Genomic DNA, 15,844 nt, shown 5'->3' with positions numbered 1-15,844 from the left:
GTATGGTGTGGTGGGGCTGTCTGTGGTAGGGTGGTCTCCAGGAAATGCCACACCAGTTGCCTTCCTAGTGAAAGGTGAGTATGGTGTGCCTTATAGCCGTATAGCCCCAACCCCCACAACCTGGTGGGTAACTCCATAGCACAGACAGGTTAAGGGTCCAGACATGTCTACAGACACCTGAGTCCCATGGGTTGTAAGACCCCTTTTCCCCAGTGAAGGGGGACCAAGTAGTGGCCCCAGCCAGGAGGCAGAATAGTGGCCCTAGTGAGGGGGCAGAGAGTGCATAGTAGGCCATGCAGAGGAGGGTCACAGGGGCGGCCTAAAGGGCTGCACATGAGGGTGCAGAGTAGGGTCCGTGTAGGCAGGCCTGAAGGGCTGCACAGGGGCGTGCAGAGTAGGGTCTGTGTGGCCTGAAGGACTGTGCACAGGCCGGCCCCAAGAGTTAGATAATATAAGTGGAGACCCTAGTGAAAGAGGCATATGTTAGAGGCCCTAGTGAGAAGGCAGGAAGCCCAGGCGCAGGGTAAGTCTGAGGCAGAGTGTATACTTTTGATGCCATTTGCAAGGCATGGGACACTGTATAGGGGAGGTTGGAACCATGTATAACACCCCAGGGGTCGGGACACTTATGGGCAGCTTCCTGCACTTTACACCAGTTATTCATACATCAAGACATGGCAGGAAAATCAGGGCAGACTGCCCTAGAAAGGTGGGCAGGCCAACTTGGTGACCAGCATCGTGACAGCACCCTATCAAAAACTGTGTTAGATTAACTTGGTTTATTAAACTTCTGTCCCAGATCCCCTCAAGATTCAAGTTCACTCACAGTCCCCCAGCATCCCAAGATGCTTTCCACTTCCCCCACTACCCTTCCCCCCCTCAGGGTGTTTGGGCTAGCCTTGGCCCAAGCAGTCTGCTCCAGTCGAGCAGGGAGGCATGCTCTAGCATACCCTCACCCCCACCCCCGGCTTCTGGCCTGGGCAACTGCAGGCATGTGCTGCATTTCCAGAATCAAAAGTGAATGTCTATTCACTTGCTGATCGGTTAAATATACATAGCTTTGATGAACCTGCAAAGACTGAATCAGTTCAACCTCAGGGTCTTTAACTGTCTGTACTTAGCCTATTCGAATGAAAAAGAAGGATGAGTGAAAACTGTCCAAGAAACAGAAAGTCAGAAATGTAAATATTTATGAGAACTTTATTTAAATCAAATATTAAAAATAAAGAAACTGGCATACATTAAGTAAACATAAAATATTCTAGACAAATATTGTGTGACAATGCACTGAAAGCATCTTATCTGAGACAGAAACTAGGTTGTTGAAACTACCAAGGGGCTGGCTCCGAACTCCTTTGCCACAAGGTAAATCAGGAATGATTCCATTGAAGTCAGTGATAAAATGGTGCAGGAGCAGAATCCAACCCCCAGCATTTTACATATTTTACAGCAAAACTAAACATGCCTTTACTAAATTCTTACAAAAGACCTCAAATGAAACATGACTGACAAAAAATATCAGGAGTTCAGTACAATTTCACAAGAAAAATATCTGCCATAAAGAAATCACTGAGGTATTTATACCAGTTATTAGAGTAAAAAGAAAATATGATTTATGAAAAAACAAAATGAATACAAGTGTCTCCACTTATCTAAAGCCTCTTCAAAATCAAAGGGTTTAACAATAGGCTGAGTGAACACATGGTGCATCTCTCTGCAATCAAAAATTACTTGCATTCAAATGCATGCCTCTGTAGCTGTAATATTGTTTTTCTATTCCCTGTTTACAGAAGCTTCACTTGCAGGTGTTTAGCATTTGAATTCTATTTGTTTTAATGAGTTCAAAACTCTCCAGCCGAAAGTCTCTTGATTTAAATTAGATGACAACAATGGAAAAAAACTGAGAATAAATTCAAGTTTGTGTAAAAAAAATAAGAAAAATGACATTTGATTTTCATGTCATCCACACTCTCCAGATCTGTTATACATGTAGCCTGTCTTGCTGAGTGAATAGTGTGACTTCAACACTGATATATGACAGAAGGATGTGTTTGCATGCTATTGCACATCTAGGTCCCAGTCTGTATACTGTTCAGTGTACTAAATTACATTACAGTCCTTGCCTCCCTTCCCCCCCCCCCCCGCTTATAAATCCTTATATATGTAAGAAATCTTTACAATGAGGCCTGTTGAGACCTCATTGGATCAAATCCTATTTGCTTGCACATGAGCAGATTTTGAAGGAGCTTTGGGACTGGAGTATTTCAGGCAAATCAGTGAGATCACTTGTAAAAAAGGAAAGAATGTGGCCTGTTGACTTCAGAACTACCAATGTGAGTAAGGACCACTTGTGGTTGAAACTCCTTCCTGTGCAGAGGATCAACCCAACCTCAATACACCACTCAGATCCCATTAAAGATTTAACTGACAGACTGCACAGAGGTGAATTTAACAATGAACAAGAAAGGATTGCTGGCTTGACCCTTGTGTTATTCAAACAAATTCAAGTAGAAAACATAGAGTATATTACCATCACAGAAAATAAACATACAGATGGGAAAAATGGATACAGCTATTTGCATACAGACATAGTCCCAAAAAACCAAAAACATATAAATGCATTTATTTACAAAAATGTGACTCTATGTAAACCTGATATTTATGGTTCATGGGAAATACTTGTCACCATCAATAAGAATTAAAGGAGAGGGTTTGATCTGGGAAAAATAATAAAAGTTTCAAAATCAGCATGCCAGAAATTGAAAATCATGTTGTGAAATATATAAAAGGTAGTATTTATGGCAAATAATCTAGAAACATAAAATTCTAAAAAGCTATTCATTATTGGCACTCAAAGTGCTGAGACGTCTGAAAGATTGTTTCAAAACTATATTCAGCATTAAATCTAAATTATAAAATGCTTTTAAAAATGAATATTCAATTCAGCCAATATCACCAAATTGTCCACATATGACTAAATTACCAACACTAGCTCTATGTATACATTGGCCATAAGTGATAAATACAAAATTCCTAAAGATATAGCATATAAGCACAACAAACTACTACAAAAAAGCCAAAAACTGTTGGCTTCATTTATTCATTTCTACTTGGGAATCAACAACATATCAAAAAAAGAAAACAAAAGCAGAATTTAATTTAAGGAAAACAGCATATGGTGTAGATATTTGTGCATTTAATCCTGTTCCAAAATTAATTTTCCAAACATTTAAATGCCTCAATTAATCATTAGGTATTAGATGGTAAGAGTGAGAATTTAAAAACTGCATAAGTGATTTAGGAGCACAAGCCACAGTAACTTAGGAGTTTTCAATTATATTTCCTGATAAGTTATGGTATACATGTTACGATTTTCTAAAATAAATTAGTCAGTGATTTTAAAAAAATCATAGTTATAAGTTCCAATCAACAAGTTTCTGGGTAATCACATTACATGCAATGAGACCAGTCACATGCTTAAATTAAGCATGTGCTTAAGAGTTTTGTTGAATAAGGATCTCAAATTTAGACAGTCATTCACTGAATACGTTCAGGAATAACTGAAGTACCAAATCTCACAATACTGTTAAAACAAATTACTCAGTATTTCTAGTTGCCTCATGGTCATTATTAAAAGTTGGGTATTTATAACCTGCAAGAATTAAATTTCCTGTATTATCTACTCATATTTTCTTTCTTTATCTGTATCTATATCTGCATGTAGCAATATCACTATAAAAGTAAATAATTCATAATAATCGTGCCTTCACTATAATGTAAACTGCTTCTCTGAGTGTTGACTAAATATTGAAGTAATGCTACTTAACACATATAAAGCAGTTTAATTCCCAAAGATTATCAATATTAACTAATTCTCATAGCATGTCTTTGAGGTAGGTAATTGCTAGTCCCATTTTAGAGACATGGAAACTGAGGCAGAGAATGTAAGTGATGTGTCCCAGGAGACAAAGAGGGTCAATATCAGAAGGAGAGTTAGAACACAGTAAAAGTGATATGTGAACTATATCCCTATCAGATAATGTAACAGAGCCGAGCAACCACAATAGACTGTCACCACAGCCTGTGTATATAAAGGAAACTCCATTAATATTAAGTGGTGAAATTCTAGTCTTTTTGAAAACAATGGGAGGCCAGGGTTTAACCCAGAACAGTTGTATATGCCCACCAGTTAGGATCTAACTCTAGAAATCTAAAATGCTCAATGAACAAACTTTTCCTTGTGGTTGCCAGCTGATAGCCAGGTTTATAGCATCACTTGAATGTAAACAGTGCACAGAGAAAAATATACTCTCTTGTAAAGTCTGATTTAAGAACACATGATCAAGCCTGATTTTTAGAACATATTGGCCTGTATTTTAGATATCATTCTAAAATTCTGGCTACTTTTCCTGTACTTAGACTATTAAAATAAATGTTAATTAAAAAAAAACATTTAAAGCGACAGGTAAGATCAACTTTTGGACCTTAAGTCAATTGTTTTATACAAAAATAACTGAGCCTTTATCTCAAAATGAATGTCTAAAAGCCTCCATGTTAAATCCCTGTTCCTAAAAAACCAAAGGTCCATTGATTAAAAAAAGAAATAAAACCAGCTTATATAGTAGATAAAATGCAATAATGTAAATAAAAAGAACACCCATCCTCATCTTTTCAATCATCATAACTCTTCATAATCGTGTTCAACCTGCATCACCTTGTCTAAAACCTTGTTCACTTTGGCTATGTAGCAGACAAATATCTGAGACCAAAGAAGAACTTTTCTTTCCACTTTTACCTGACAAAATGGCAGGTAAATGACACCAACACTGATGCATCGTATTTTTCTGGCACCTATTTTCCAGAAAACAATTGTGCCAAACTCCTCGAAGCAGGGACAGATTCCCTTTAATGCTCAGTGAAAAGTGGAATTTGCAGACATTACTGCACCCCCTTAAAGGAAGACGTCATTGTTAACCAATTCCAAATGCTCGTTACATTTAGAATTCCATAGAATTATTGGTTTCCAAAGAGTCTTCCAATTTCAGGGAGTCTTCTAAACTGTATTCTGGATCAACTGTGAAGCCCTGGCTTTTCAATGTTTTATGAGCATTCATGAACTTCTGCAGATACTTAGATGTATACAGCCAATGGTGCTTCAGGACATCCTCCATTTCATAGCATTTTGACTGCCTGGCATTCATTTTTCGGAAACGTCTAAACAATTTGTTCCCAGATTCATTTCCTTCACTTGCCCAGGCACCAATGGACCCATCTCTTTCTATGATTTCAGGAACATGAGCAAGAGTTTTATGAAAGTAATTTGTAATTTTGCCCTCATATCTATACTTGAACTTTGTGGATAGGAGCTCAGCAAAACGTTGTGAGTTGAAACTGTACTGGCACAACAGTTCTGGGCACTCCTTGGCAGGACATGAAGATCTCCACACTGGTTTCATCTTCAGGTAGAGATCCATCAGTTCTTTGAGGGCTTCATGCCTTTCCTCGCACTTTATTAATTCACAAACTGCTTCCACTGTCTCTTTAGTCATCAGCTTTCTAGCAAAGTTTCCATTCATCCTCATTATTGGTTTCAGGTTCATCTTCTTCCTCAGGTGCTTGTCAAGAGCTGATTGCCACCTCTTCCTCTCTTCTTTAGATGCATCAGGGTTCTTGTAGACCTCACCTATCTCAAATTGGAATATCTTGTAAAACTCAGCTGCATTGCCAATGTCACAGTGCAACGCATCTATAGAGGGAACAGTCTCAATAAATGGTTTTGCAGAAACACCCTTCACTCTATCACGGAGCTCATCAACTGATTCATGGTATGGGTTGGACCTCCACACCTCATATCGCTCTAGATTTTCAGTGTGACTCCTTGTTATGGAGTGGAGGACCAAATTCTGAGAGGCTTCCAGGCGGGTTGCATCACAGAGGGTACAAATGTAAGTGGAGCCAGAGGCTTCAAGGCCTTCCACCTCACGTACAAGTTTCTCATCATACCCTGTACCCCTAAAGATGAATTTGAATGTTCTGAGGATGCCTCCCATTTCAAGAAGTAGTACACTGTTTTTCATGGTCTCTCTTTCTGCTATGAGAGGGCTCAGGATGGCTGTCAGAGTCTCATGGTCTGACTCATCAGCCAACATAAGACACAATGGCTTGCAACATAGCTCTGAATTGGGCTTGACTTCTTCAAAGATCCTTACATTTGTATTGCCATGAGTTATAGCGATGGTCATGACAGTGAAAGAAAAGCGAACTGCCTTTTCTGGGACTGCTGGTCCACATCCATGCTTCTCACTGACATCTCCCATCCCATCACAAGACTCTTTCACCACCACAGTGAAAGGACCATTCAAATAGTCATCCAGGTCATGTGCTTTCATGCCTTCCAAGATGTCTTCTTCCATATCCATTAAGGCAGAAACCAAGGCTGCATCATATCGAAACCTCTTTGCAATTGTGTCAATTGGGTAGTCATCAACTGTGTGTGGCAGGCCTGAAAGCCCATCTATAATTCCCACTTCTGTATTAGCAGACACATTTTTCAAAGGAGGCTTCCACTCAAATGAATGATAACCTGGGAGCAGGGCTTTCTCAGCAGTGCGAAGAGCATGCAATGGCTGGAAGATCTGCCTCCCGGTGACAGCTTTTACAGTTCTGTACATTTTATGGTACTGACTACAGCTGAGAAATGTATTGACTCGAATTGCCAAACAAACAGCTGGGTGAAGCCCTGAGCCCCTCCCTTGCATTATAGCTTCCAGCTCATCTGCTTGCCGGTGTTCATTTTTTGCTCTGAGAGCCAACAAAAACAAAGTCATGCAAACAGCCTTTATATCTCCCCCTTCTTCTTTCTCAGCAAACGTTTTGACCTGAAGCTTGAGTTCTCTCAGACGATGTTTTTGAGCTCTTCTGGTCAAGGACAGAAGGTGTTGTCTTGGTCGCCCCCCTTTATTTATGTGTGTATAAATCTCTTTCCCTTTCAGCTCCTTGTGGCTGGGGAGATGCTGACCATATTTCCCCAGCAAGATCTCTTCATCGCATTCTTTCACTGGGCATCTCAAAGTCAGAGAGTCAAGAATGTTTAGGAAGGATTTCACTGGGGTCACTAAGTCAGTAGGGAAGCAAGGGTATAGGCAGGAGGGGCAATAACTGCCCATAACTTTGAGACATTTAAGGATGCAGGTTCTACAGAATAAGTGCCTACACGTTGTTTCCACTGGATCTGACAGAATATGCTCACAGATCTGACAAGAGATAGCCTTAACAAAATCTACTGGATAGTCAACTGCAAGAAGCTTTGTGCTAAGATGTATCTTCTTGCAGTTGGTAATCTTTTTCATGAGGTTCTTGTTGTTTAGCTTTCCTTGGTTCTTTACACACCTGTTTTTTCGAGCACGTTCTGCAATGATCTTCAGTCGTTTTGCAAGCTGTAAGTTGGGCGGCTGCTTCTTTCTCTTGATCCCCCGACAGCTAGTGTGACAAACATCACAATTTGGGGAGTGAGGTTGCCATTCCATGGCACTGTTCCTCGGGAAATACACTTCATATGGGGAACTGCTGAACTTTCTCTGAATGATACTCCAGCAATTGTGACAAAATCGAGTAGGGTGAATTGTGTCAATATCTCCTCGCACATCAATCTTAAAGATCTTGGCAATAAGATCTGGCCAAGATGTTGCTTTTTTCTCTTTCTTTCTCAAAAGCCCCTGAGTTTCATTGTCCACTGGTCCATGCACTGGATAACTTCTTCTGTAGCGGTCAGTTTTGAATGAAACTCCACAGATGCGGCAAAGTTCCTCCAGATTTGCTTGATGAGTTGCATTATCGTGCATCTTCAGATTGTTGGCATCTTTTTCAAGTGTCTGCTTAGTGACCTTTAATTCTGCTTGTAGCACAACCTGTTTATCCATCACTGGGATTACTGCATCCATATGTACCACATTGCCTTTGTCCAAAGAGGCTGCCTCTTCTGCTTTATCTTTATTTACCACGTGGCTATCCCCAGGAGGTGTCTTTTCAAATGATCTTACTTTAAACAGCTTAAATTTCCATTCTGAAAACTTAGTGTATGGATGCTGGATTTCTTCTGGCAGGTTCATGCTTGGTGGTGGTAACATCTCCATTCTTCCAGGAACTGGATCACCTAAAGAAAAGAAAGAGAGAGAAAAACAGAAAGAGAGGATTTAAGTAAGTGAAGTATTCAAGCATGAACAATGATGCCAAGGTGTAAATCACATGGATTATAATTGGCATGTTCCTTCAGACAATCTGACTTGCTGCTTTGAAGGTAAATTACCTCCTGAAGTATACCATATTATTGTAGAAATAATTATAAACGATAGGATGACAGTGGAGACATGACAGTCACAAAAAGGGAATGTCAACCTGCACAGACAGTGAAAAATAATCTGTCCACAATCTAGAGGCTAATTTAAGCCCTCAAAACAGGATTTAAGTGAGACAGTGCTAACAACCAAAGAAGAATTTCTTTTAATTGAAGTGGTAGAACCTAGATCTTTTAACAGAAAGATTCGAGTTCTATATGTAGTACCTTTTCTTCAAAAATCTTAGTGGCCATAACCTGAGCAAAATAACTTAATCCTTAGGTAACTCTGGATTTGTAGCTACAATTAAAAGATGCTGGGAGAAATGCCCAATATTGGATGAGTTTGCAGGTGAGCACAGCAAATAACAGTTTTAGTTTAAACTGTCATTGGTTAAGTATCACTAATGACATGTAAAATTTGATGGTATTTAAGGGTAGTTACTAGCCATGTTAGGCTGGGATCAGGCAGAAGGTAGGGTAGACATGAACCTTATAGACTAACCAAAGATATATATAAAAAGCATAAGCCTTTGTCAACTTAAGATCACTTCATCAGATGTCATATTTGCCCAGATTATTTACTATGCAAGCCTGTATCATAGGCATCCCTCACCTATGGAATAGAATCATTACTGTAGAAGAAGGTACACTGGCATATCTATGTAGAGGAAGTTTGCCATGGGAGAGAACCTGAGCTGTGCTTTTAGTATTTCCCACCAACCTCCAAACTTTTTAAAGCAGTTAACCCATTTTGTAGTGTAATAATGCATACATAATCATCATAACTAATATGGATTTTTGTCCAGGAGACAGGATTCAATCATTGTTAAATACACATAACAGGCACAAAATTGATAGTTGTGGAAATGGCAGTCACTCAGGTTCTTCACACAACTCTGCTATGTGCCTCAATCTGATGTAGCCCATTTGTCCCTAGAAACAGCATGAAACCACTTGCTCATTTTATATACAGTAGAGCAGCTAATACCTATTAAATAACAGCATCACACAACCTTTGCCACTCACTCCTGTACTACATGCTCACACAAGTAATTTTACTGAAATCAAGGGAATTCCTTGCTAAATGAGGACTATAATAGTACATGACTGGTCATCACTACTTAAACTGGGAGCTGAGAAATGGAAGTCTTCATGCCTTATACCATATTCTTTAAGTCATCAAAACAATCATTTCTACTTCATATGTTAGGCTCTGAACCTAAAATGGAATTGCTTGGCTGTAGTTTCTTAAAAGGGTTTTGCACAGGCTGAGTGATCCAAATGCTGAGTAACCATATCCTGATATGATATCACCCAAAACCAATTCAGAGTCAGGATTTCCTCTTCCAGTTCAGCAAGACACTTAAGTGCATTCTGAATTTAAGAATTAAAGTTAATGGGGTATTTCCTCAGTTGTGACTTTAACAGAGCTCTGACAATTTAGACTAGCTGAAGATCTGACCCATAGGAACTATTCTTGTGCTTAAATTTGGGAAGCTGAGCTGGGTTATTTGGAAGAACTGAAAGTTGAAAATGTCTGGTCACATCTGGCCTCTATTTCAGGTTTTGGAAGAATAATCTTTTATCAAATATAACAGCAATATCATTGCCATTAAAATATTGCATTTAATACACATGAATACAGAACTTTCAACATCCTTCTAGGGAAGAAGAGCCTGAAAAGAAAATTGGCAAGAGAAACAGATTAGAAACAAAACTGAAAAGGACTAGCCCATTTTTCATTGCCCAGCCAGAGGAAGTGCAAAAAAGTAAATAAAGGGCATAGTGAAGAGTAAGTTAGATTTGATCGTTTATTTTGTTTTTAACAATTTAGGTCAATGTTAATAACAGAAGTGGGGAGACTTTTTCTTCAAAATATCTCATTTTCATTTGACATTACTTTTTAAAAATGCTGTATATTCACTTAGCTCCCATGCTCACTATCAGCCTAGATTCTGTGTCAGTTTCAAGGATGCTTTACATAAGAACATACTCCATTCAATGTCTGAAGTTTTGATCTGTCTTTCAGGAAGTATTCTTCAAAGATTATCACCTTAAAAAATTAAGATATAACCTTTCAATGGAGCAACATTTCAATACAATCTTTCAGAGTCCAGCTGGAAATGATTACTTGCTTTGATTAAGTTCCTGATCCAGAGTGACATGTCAGCCCACTCAGCTCACACCTTAAGAGCTGTGTTTAATTTCAAAATCCTCCAAGTGGACCTTGGCAAAAAAGTTATGTTTTCTTCCCAGCTTCTCTTAATTCCATCCCACTGAGAACAACTTGCCTGTATTGCTGTACCCATCTGCCTGCATTGCTATACCCAGCTGCCTGCAAGGCTGAATATCGCTGCCTGTATATCCCCTGCTGTTCTTTTCAGCTGCTGCCTGATGTCCTGCTTGCTTTTACTCTGCTGTCTACAAAATTATCCACTACTATCCTACACAGCTGTGCCCAGATGTATAGAGAACCGTACCCACTGCCTTGATTCCCTGGCTTTACCATGCTCTGGACCCATCTGTGTTGAAACCTCCTGTTTACACAGAAGCATCTGGCTTGCCCCAGAAGCAAGATTATGGAATAGTAATGCCTGCAGGGTAACTGAAGAGCTTCTCTATACCTTCCCTATACTTCTATACAATGGACTACCTTCTCAACATCTCCAGCAGCAGCTTCAGTATATATCCAGCATGAGAGAGCAGCCAGCAAGCAACACCCCCTATAATCTACCCATACATTTATTACAATGAACCAGCCTGCAATGGGCATAGTTAAATCAAAACCTCCTCTCCTTGTCTAAACCTCCAACAGTGTATCTTAGCTCCATACTTATCCCTAGGGCCATGGCCTAATGCTTGCTGTTATTCTGCAACTCAAATGTATTAGACAGATTTTACCCACTGCTGAGGAAAAGTTCAAAAGTTCATTACTTCCTTTTGGCAACTACATCCTAAAAAGACAAACAGCAACCAAGCCCTCTTGGGTCATCTGACCACTCATTTTGCCAGCACAGAATTTTTGCCTACAGTCTATTCATCAAACATTTGGTCTAGTTAAATTCTGCAGTTCCCAGCAAATTGGAAGTCTTCCAGATACCTTAAGGTTAGGAATATATTCCTCATATTCCATTTATTTTTGCTTTTTCTTTGCTTTTCTAATTGAGGCACACTAAACAACCCTCCTCCTCCTTGTTTACTCCTGTCAGGTACTTGTCTGTTCTTGTCCTGAACACCGCCCCCAGCTGTCAGATACATTGATAATTAATTGGATCTAACAGCTGTATTTAATGTCACCTCTTTTTAGCTTGAAAAAAAATATTCCTCTTTTTACTATATCAGAACATCTCAGTTACTTCTGAACAAGGATCAGATTACACTGCCTGTACTCACACTTGAGTATCACCTTACTCCAAGAGTAAACCCACTGAATGAATAGGGTTTTCAGAAATGAGGAGGAACAGTTGTAGTACAATCAATGCTATGCATGTTCAAACAGGAAAATTAATCAGTTTTTGCAGGTCTCACAGGCAACTGGAATGCTGCCATTAAACCTGTCAGCCTACCTGTCACTCACTGCCAGTTTGTAGCGTCGTTTGTCCGTTCAGTTTGTTCCAAATATCAAGAGAGATTGATCTCTCTCTCTCTTTCTCTCACTGTTCACTCTGCTTTTTAAAGCTCACTGTGGGGCCGTTTATCTCACCCTTTCCCTGTCCCTCCCAGCTCCCAACACCGCCCTGGTGCTAACCACAAGCTACTGTCAGCCACACGCAACACAGAACTCTTGACTCCAGGTGGCACCTGGTAATTGATGAGGCTTAACCATGAAATTTATAAAAACAGAGTCCTCTTATGAGAGACTCCAAGGCTCTGAGATGTGTATGCCGAGTAATTCCCCAGGGCATCTGCCCCATTACTTAGCTAAAGTTTTGTATTTGGATGATGTCTTTATTGCTGCAGAGCTAACTTCTTCACTCAGATATGAACTGGGTAGGAAAATCTGTGACTCAGTCAGGTCACCTTTCTTCACAGAAGTAACCCTATTGAAAGACTAGCTTGTATTTTCAGTCCTGTTCAAATCATGTTTCCATTTGGCAAGTACAATATGAAGCACATGCTGGTGTCCTTTCTTTTTTGCACCAGCATCCCATAACAGTGTCACTCTTTGACAGATAATAGCAGATGACCAGTGTCTTGTAAGTCGGCTTCTTAGTCAAGGAGAAATTGATATTTAAAGACAAGGTATAATCACTATGTAACTTGTTTAATTTATACAATATAGCAGTGCTCAATAACATGCAGTCACAAACAGCATGCAGGGCAATCCCCTTTTTTGGGAATCTGAGAGCATCATCCCCACACAATTCCTGGCCTAAGGAACATTTCTGCTTCAAGAATGAACTCTAAACAGAATGTAAAGCATGGAGAAAACTCTTCTTTTGGTCACACAACAATGTCTCCACGATCACTGCCTCTACACAGAACCTCATACAACAAACTCTAGCAACAACACAGCCAGTTTCCCAAACAGGACATTTGTTCACAAGCCAAGAATGAGAACTTGGAAGAATAACAAAAAAGAAAAGCAAAATAAAACTTACGTCCCTCCACATGCAATGGCTCTTTCTCCAGGCAGAAGTATTCCACGGGATTCCAATTTATCTTCACACCTGCACACACCCAAGGGGCTAGTAAAAAACACAAGCTACAGTCCATTCATTATTGCCTTAGGTCTCTGTTTATACTAACCCAACTTATGCAGTCAAGTGTCTCTCACAGGGCCTGGAGGCTAGTTGGCTGGACTTGTCCCCAGGACTCTCAGGCTGAGGGCTTGACAACAAGTGTTGGGGACGAGTCTGGAACAGACTCCTTAGGCATGTCTAGAGATTCACAGAAGTTTAGGGCTGAAAGGGACTCGTGAGACCATCAGGTCCAGCCCCCGTGCTCTGGACAGGAAAGACTGCTGGGGTCAAATAACTGCTGGAGTCTAAACATTCATTAAAGCACCATAGTTTCAGCACATTAAGTTTAGTACCTATAATAACAGGTATTAACTTAATCTGCCGCAATCAGCACTACTGCACATTAGCGCAAATGAATGCTTTTTAAGTGACGCTTAATGCCCATTGGACTAAAGCTACTGTGCATTAACGCAGATGAATGCTTTTTGTGTGATGCATAAAGCCCATTGGATTAATCTACTGCACATTAGTGCGTTAGCATGGTTTTTGCCAGTCACGATAATGCACAGTAGAAGTAGTCCAATGCAGAAGTAGACAAAGTCACTGGCAAATGTTTGGCTCTGGAGTGCATCACCAGACAAGGGCAGGCAAGCATACCCAGACCTGTGATCTCTGAGATGTATGGCTGCTATGGTATAGACAAGCCCACTTGCGATCAAGACCCAAGAATCCAAATTTGAGCCCATATTTCCTAGCTACTAACAGTACCTTGCTCTTTATAGCAATTTGTATCCAAAGAACTGAAAGCACTTAATAAATCAAAGAAAATATTGTTATCTTCATTTTATCAAGAGGGAAAATGAGGTATGGAGAGATCAAGTTACTTGCCCAGATAAAGCAGGCTACTGGCAGAGCCAAAGAGAGTCCTGGGTCACCCAATTTGCATTTTCCAGCATTTTCCAGCATTTTCCTCTCTTTCAAACTACAGTGTGCTCCCTAAGAGGTTATTTAAGACTTTTTTTACAAGGCCAGAGAGCAACTTTCTTGTTACGGGAAAAGTAGATAGGAAAGTTGCAAACTTCCCAGCTCCAATACCACAATAGAGCATTTGCCTTTGGCTCTGCTAAATGGATGACACTTAGAGAAGTGTAGCTATTTCTGAATAATCAGTTCAAATTGCACCATGTACCAGAGCAGATGGCAACTAAACAACCTTCAGCACCCCAGTAACTGGGCTCAATGAGCCACCCCCAAACAAATTATGCACAATGATGTAGACTGCATGCAGAGCCAAATCCTGGCCTCCCTACTCAAACTCTGACTGAGGCAAAATTCTCACTGAAACAAGAATTAGCACTTGGTGATGCAAGTGCTATTCTAGCTCATGCTTGAGAGGCATGCCAATGAAAAAGTCAGGATTGGCTCCATAGCGAAAAAGAAAACACATAGATTCTTCCCAGACTAAGACAAACTATAGCAAGTGTCAGAAGGAAGTGAAATCTTGCAACTGAGCTATTAACCTCTGAAAATGTTAGACCCTTCACCAGAATGGCTCTCCTGGGCCCTGCTGTCTTTCCTATCTCCCTGCTATCTGGATTTCCTAACAACCTGACTGGTACTATTCACCCACTAGCTCTTAGAGAGACCTTTTCAAAGGCCTTTCAAGACAGGCTGAAACAGCAGATATCAATCAAAATCTCTCTCCAAAGACACAGGCTACACTCTCCAGGTTTATCTTGAAACAGCAGGTGCAGTTCACCGACAATGCAGATTGTTGGGTTGGGAGGGTGGGGAGGGGTTGGTAAGTAGTTTAACCAATCCATCCTTCTGAGGTGCTCACTCAGGACTTCATTGATGTAGTTAGCTAACTGCTCCCTCTCCCTGAAGACAGAGTTTTAGTGCCAGCCATAAGGCACTCTACAGCAACAATTTGATTATCAAATAACCATTTGAGTTCCTATATGTGTAGCCAAATGCTTTACCTCCCAAGCACACATGAAATGACAAGTAGGGAAGCTGGCTCATGTGGATACTGGCCCCAAGTCGAGATTTTAATTCATCTTGAATTGCTATATCTTGGGCATCTATTATGGTTAAATCCCAGCAAAAGCATAACTGCTAAATTTGTGCAGGACTGCTGCAAAGTGGGTATCTGTTTTTCTCATGCAACTGGCACCACCAAGTGGTGAACACAGTTGCTGCATCGCGTTGGGTTACAGCATAAGTATTTAGCAGAGGTGTCTTCAAGGCACAGCTTTCCATAACTCATTAGGAGCTTGAGATTGTAATGAATATGATTATTAAAGCTAGATTCAGAATACAGTTTCAGATTAAGTTCTGATTTGGATTTTGTAATCAGTTCAGAATACAGATTATTCCCATTCTTGCAATGGATACCTGCACTCCTATTAGCTTGCAGTTCATCATAACAATAATAATATTTTTCCTATTTAGAGAGAATCTCATCTTAAGTCCTCAGAATGTTATACTAAGGTAGGTAAGGATCTTTATCTTCATTTACAGTTAGGGAAACTGAGGCACAGCAACCAGAAATTACTTATCCAATGTCACGCAGTGATGGAAACTGTTGTATTTTTGCTCCTTGCACAGCAAACACAACCTGAAACAAACAGCCAATCAGAGTGGTGTCTACCAAACATATAGGTAAACCCTAGCTACATATACACACTGTTCTCTGACAGGATCCTGGAGACTTTTGAAACACAGAGAGCTATTAAGGTCATGAAAGGATGCAAAAGCTATGAAAGGAATAACGCTTACTGGGCACACGTGCTGCTATGGTGCTGTTCTTACTGCACCGTGTGTG

General features: G+C 40.1%; 1 protein-coding gene across 1 annotated transcript; it reads right to left on the bottom strand.

Moving 5' to 3' along the window:
• Nucleotides 1-1,180: 1,180 nt before the first annotated feature.
• Nucleotides 1,181-11,980, bottom strand: RAG1 (recombination activating 1). Its single transcript, XM_006275935.3, has 2 exons — nt 11,902-11,980; nt 1,181-8,152 (listed from the first exon to the last, which is right to left on the bottom strand). The coding sequence occupies exon 2, from the start codon at nt 8,130-8,132 to the stop codon at nt 4,998-5,000; it is 3,135 nt and encodes a 1,044-aa protein (XP_006275997.1). The 5' UTR covers nt 8,133-8,152; nt 11,902-11,980; the 3' UTR covers nt 1,181-4,997.
• Nucleotides 11,981-15,844: the final 3,864 nt, after the last annotated feature.

Source organism: Alligator mississippiensis, chromosome 2, assembly GCF_030867095.1.
Source record: "Alligator mississippiensis isolate rAllMis1 chromosome 2, rAllMis1, whole genome shotgun sequence".
NCBI lineage: Eukaryota > Metazoa > Chordata > Crocodylia > Alligatoridae > Alligator > Alligator mississippiensis.
The sequence above is the reverse complement of the archived record's forward strand: the minus strand, read 5'-3'. Positions and strand labels throughout refer to the sequence as shown.